Below are 5,231 nucleotides of genomic sequence, written 5' to 3' on the forward strand. Positions count from 1 at the left end.
CCCCTGTGGGGCCCAGCAGAGGCCAACACATTGTCAGGGAGATGGAGAAACTATTTCTTTAGTTGCACATGAGGAGGACTTGCCCACTGCCCAGGGAGCCCTGTGAGGCAACAACAGGGGCTGAGGCAAGCCTCAGCCCACATCCTGGCAGGCAGGATGAAGACATGAGGCCCAGGCTGGCATAAAGGAGGGACCTGCAGGTTGGGAGGAGGCCGACTTGGGGACCATGGAGACCCAGAGGGACAGCACCTCCCTGGGGCGGTGGTCACTGTTGCTACTGCTGCTGGGCCTGGTGATCACTCCGGCCACCTCCCGGACCCTTAGCTACAGGGAGGCTGTGCTCCATGTTGTGGATAGCTTAAACCAGCGGTCCTCGGAGGAGAATCTCTACCGTCTCCTGCAGCTGGACTCACAGCCCCAGGGAGTGAGTGGAAGAGGGGGGCAGTGAGGAGGGAGGCTCTGCTCCAGCCAGCCAGTCTTGGCCGTACTGTCCCTCCCCTTGTTCATGCTTTGCTCATGTCAGGAAGGCTTTTCTCCCTTTAAGTGCGGTCCCACCTCTTCCAGGAAACCTTCCCACAGCTGTGTGCTCCCCCCCCCCCCACCAGCATGAGTGCTTCTTGCCTTGGAATCTCTACTAGGTGAAGAAGTGCCACTCCCTTTCAGCCTTCTGGAAGTTCCAGGGATAAGAGTGGGATTACTGGCTCTGGGATGTGACTTCCCTGCCCAGGGAAGGGCTCTGCTCAGCCTTGAGATTCCAGTGGCAATTTCTTTGCCTCCAGGAGGCCCCTGCTTTCCTGTGGCCCCCTAAGGGGGAGGTGCTCCTCATTAGAGCTTGTCTGAGGTCTGCTCATGCTCTCTCAGCTTGGTGAGGGCAGGAATGGGCTCTGTCCTCACCTCTGTGCCTTAGCTCAGAGCCAGTGCCAGGCACATAGCAGGGGCTGTTGAAAGGCTGCTCTCTTAGTTGGGAGGTTGGTGGGGGGCGCAGGGGTTGGGGGAGGGGTGGGCAGGAATACAGATTAGAGAAGGCAAGCATGAGCCTGAGTCTGGTCTTCCCACTTCCTCTCTTGACCAGGACGAGAACCCGAACATCCCAAAGCCTGTGAGCTTCACCGTGAAGGAGACTGTGTGTCCCAAGACGACACAGCAGCCCCTGGAGCAGTGTGATTTCAAGGACAATGGGGTGAGGCTGGGGGTGCTGGCAGATGCCCCCCTGGGAGCTAAACAAGTGGCCTCCTGGGAATATTTCCAGCCACTGGGGTGAGGCTGGGAGGTTATGGCACAAGGGTTCCAATTTGACCCGGAGCATCCTCTTCTCAGCTGGTGAAACAGTGTGATGGGACAGTCATCCTGGACTCGAACAGGGACGACTTTGACATCAACTGTGATGAGGTGAGTGGCCCCTTCTGGGTTGCAGGGGTTGATGGGGTGGTGGTGCATAGAACATCCTATGGGCCAATTTTTTTTTTTTTAAGATTTTATTTATTTATTTGACACACAGAGAGAGATAGCGAGAGAGAGCAAGAGAAAGAGCACAAGCAGGGGGAGCAGCAGGCAGAGGGAGAAGCAGGCTTCCTGCATGAGCAGGGAGCCCGATGCGGGGCTCAATCCCAGGACTCTGGAATCATGACCTGAGCTGAAGGCAGCGGTTTAACCAACTGAGCCACCCAAGCATCCCATCCTATGGGCCAATTAACCACTGTGGCATCCAGGCAGAGAAAGCCCCTCCTACCCTGGGCTTCTCCCTCAACCTGAGCCTCAGGTCTCCAGGACTGTCTCTGCAATCCCTTAGAACAGTGGTTCTCAAAGTGTGGTCCTGAGAATCTGGGAATTTGTTAGAAATGCAAATTCTCAGGCCCCACTCAGACCTACAGAATCAGATTCTGGGGTGGGGCCCAGCAATTTGTACTTTAACAAACCCTCCAGGGGATTCTGACTCCTGTTGATGCTTGAGAGCCCCTTTGAGTAATGAGCTTTCAGCTGTGAGACCCTGGGAAGACCCCTGCCATCTCTGGGCCAGTTTCTTCATCTGTTTGTGGGTGTAGGGATTCAATCAACCACACACTCTGAAGGTTATAGCCAGAGGATGAACTGGAGCCTGAAGGCTCTTGGGGTGGCCCGAGAAGAGGGGTGTCTGGGGGGGGGGTCTTGTCTTGACCCTGGGTCCAGCCCAGCCCCCATAAAGAAACTGCTTCCTTCTGATGCACAGGTCATGGGAGTCAGGAGATTTGGCCGGCTGCGTGATCTCTTCAGGAGAGGGAGGCAGGAGATTGGCAGAAGGATTCAGAGAATTGGCAGGCGAATCAAGGGCATTTTAAAGAATCTTGGGCCCAGGCAAGTGTCCTAAGGGTCTGCTTTGCCCTGGCTCAGGCTTCTGGACCCTGAAAAATAAATTTTTGTGAAAGCAACTTCCTCCAAGCTTCAATTTTACTTATCTTGCCTCCTCCCACTTACCACGACCGAATCCTCAATTCTGGGAGGACTTGTGCGTGTGTGCGTGAACACCCATCCATGTAAAACACAAAAGTGGGGACAGCTAGTCCATCCAGAAGGGCTTGGGGTGAGGCTGTAGGGCCAGGAGGGCCAGGACAGTGTCTCCATTCTCCGGGTTCTTCCCCATGCCCTTCAAATGCCTCCCACCATCCTCATTGAACACCCAGTAGTGATTCAGGAGATCTACCCTGAGTGTAGTGGGAGTGGAGAGACTGCAGAGCTGTTCCTGCTATGGAGGTGACAGCTGAGGGAGGGGCCAGGCATTTTGTGAAACACAGAGGCACCGTTCAGTCTCCTGGCTGGCTGGGTTCTAAGGTCAGCCTGCTGGTACAATTCCCATAAATTTCCAATTCCCCTTGAAAATCTTAATGAAAATCTTAACTCTGGGGGCACCTAGGGTGCTCAGTCGTTAAGCGTCTGCCTTCAGCTCCAGTCATGATCCCAGGGTCCTGGGATCGAGTCCCCTGTCCGGCTCCCTGCTCAGCAGGAAGCCTGCTTCTCCCTCTGCCTGCCGCTCCCCCTGCTTGTGTTCCCTCTCTCACTGTCTCTCTCTCTCTCTCTGTCAAATAAATAAATAAAAAATCTTAAAAGAAAAAAAAAAGGAAGAAAATCTTAACTTTGGAAAAGACTATCGCTCCTGGCATCTCCTCTGGCATTGGCAAACACTGTTTCTTTAGCTGGGTAGCAGATTTAAGTTGGGGGCTTGTGTTTAGGGATCAAATGGTACCAACATTCGGCACCATTAAAAGCAAGAATCTTGCTCGGCAGGCTGAAGAGCTCTGGCTAGGAGAGACATGGGTGTTTCAGACACTGTCAATGTCTTGCCCACTTGCCATTCAGTAGCTGACTAGAAGTACCTGTGGTTCTTTGCTAGGGGAGTTGGGCACTAGGGCACTCCAGGGAGCAGCCTCAACCAAAGACTGGTGGGAGTTGGTGGAAAAATATTTTCTCTTCCTTGCTCCTTGGGTGAGTCCACTCCAAGATGGGTTACACATCACCCAGGTCCCCAGCTGGTTGTGCCCCTGTCGCCCACAGTGATGACCTGTTTATTAACACACCCTGTTCTGGCTTCTGTTCCTTCTCTGTCTCACTTCCTTGTGCTCCCACTGCTGCCTTCTCTCTTTGCCTGCCAAATAAACTCCTTCCCCTTGTGTCCTTGTCTTAGATCTGCTTCTGGGCCAACCGAAAATAAGACATAGTCATCCTGCTCTGAGAGCAACAGGAAGCAGGATATCACATAGCATTGCCTTTGTTATCTGTCATACTTGCTTCTTCCTGGTGAGCAGGTCACGCTAAGGTTTTCTGCTTCCAGTGGCTCCCCCCTTCCCAAGCGGGCCCATGGTGAGTGGGCTCCACTCGACCCTCACTTCTGTGACAGCCACTGTTCATCAGTTACTGAATTCCCATGCCCTGTTGTGGGCCATCGTTGTGATCACCCTGGAAATCAGAGTTAATTGTCTTAGTGAAGGGACATGGTCCTCTCTGATTACAGGGATCTGAAAAGGCTCTTGCTTTAGGAAATAGGTTTTCTCTCTTCCATCAAAGGTGTTCATCTTTGTGTGATTTATTTAGTTTTTAAATTTTTCTCAATATTTTATTTAAAAAGTAGCTAAGCAGGGGCACCTGGCTGGCTCAGTCAGTAGAGCCTGTGACTCTTGATCTCGGGGTGGTGAGTTTGAGCACCACATTGGGCATTGAGCTCACTGAAAAAATAATAAAATTAAAAATTAAAAAGTAGTTAAGCATACAGAACCATTGAAAGAATTGTACATGTACCCACCTATCAGAATCTATAATCAATATTTTACTTAGATTATTTTTGTAGTTGCTTTAGAGTCAATCATTTAACTGCTTCTTGGATGGTCTCTGCTCCTTGTGGCTGGTTTGGGGGCAAAAGCATGGATTCAGGACCCATGCTTTTAGCCTGGTCCTTTTAGGGGAAGATGGCTCCCACAGATGTTTGTGATCAGAGGAACCACCCCGAACAGACAAGATCAGAGTAGCTGGTGACATTGACCTGTATCAGTCACCGAAGCTGTGGGCTGCCGCCTCCAGAACGCATAATAGGCATCCGAGAAATGGCAGTCCCTCTCTTCCCTTTAGGGGAGAGGTTTGGCTGATGGGGAACCTGTATTTTCTGGTGATTCCAAGGATGACTTTGGTGAGTCAAGACTGGAATGTCTTTAAACACGAGGCAGAGGAAGCATATTGCCTAGCTGTGGTCTCGTGGTGAAAATCACTGATAGGAACTCAGAGTTTGGGGCCACATTCACTGGAGCAGCCCCAGGACACACAGCAGGTCAGGGGCATTAACTGGTGCCTTGTAACCAGCCAGATGCCGCCGGTGAGCAGAGATGAGTGGTGTTTGGCCTTGTCCGCATCTGCTCACCTAGTGCGGAATGTCACTGTGTCGCTCCAAAAATGAACAGTATTTTCTCCTTGTGATCTCAGTGCCAGTTTTGGGATTTTTGTTTGTTTTTGTTTTTAAAGCTGTTGATTGGGGGCACCTGGGTGGCTCAGTCAGTTGAGCGTCTGACTCTTGATTTCAGCTCAGGTCATGATCTCAGGGTCATGAGATTGAGCCCTGTATCAGGCTCCGTGTTCAGCATGAGCCTGCTTGAGTTTCTCTCGCTCTGCACTGCCCCCCCTGCACACTCACACACACTCTCTCTCTCTCCAATAAATAAATAGTTCCTTAAAGCTTTTGATTGGTATAAGTACCTCTAAGCAACTAAATAAAT

At 51.5% G+C, this 5,231-nt stretch overlaps 1 protein-coding gene across 1 annotated transcript; it reads left to right on the top strand.

Moving 5' to 3' along the window:
* Nucleotides 1–225: 225 nt before the first annotated feature.
* CAMP (cathelicidin antimicrobial peptide) lies at nt 226–2,403 on the top strand. The gene is made up of 4 exons (XM_032412657.1): nt 226–424; nt 1,073–1,180; nt 1,318–1,389; nt 2,207–2,403. Exons 1-4 carry the CDS (start codon nt 227–229, stop codon nt 2,342–2,344), a joined length of 516 nt encoding a protein of 171 aa, XP_032268548.1. The 5' UTR covers nt 226; the 3' UTR covers nt 2,345–2,403.
* Nucleotides 2,404–5,231: the final 2,828 nt, after the last annotated feature.

This window comes from Phoca vitulina, unplaced genomic scaffold (genome assembly GCF_004348235.1).
Source record: "Phoca vitulina isolate PV1807 unplaced genomic scaffold, GSC_HSeal_1.0 scaffold13, whole genome shotgun sequence".
Classification (NCBI taxonomy): domain Eukaryota; kingdom Metazoa; phylum Chordata; class Mammalia; order Carnivora; family Phocidae; genus Phoca; species Phoca vitulina.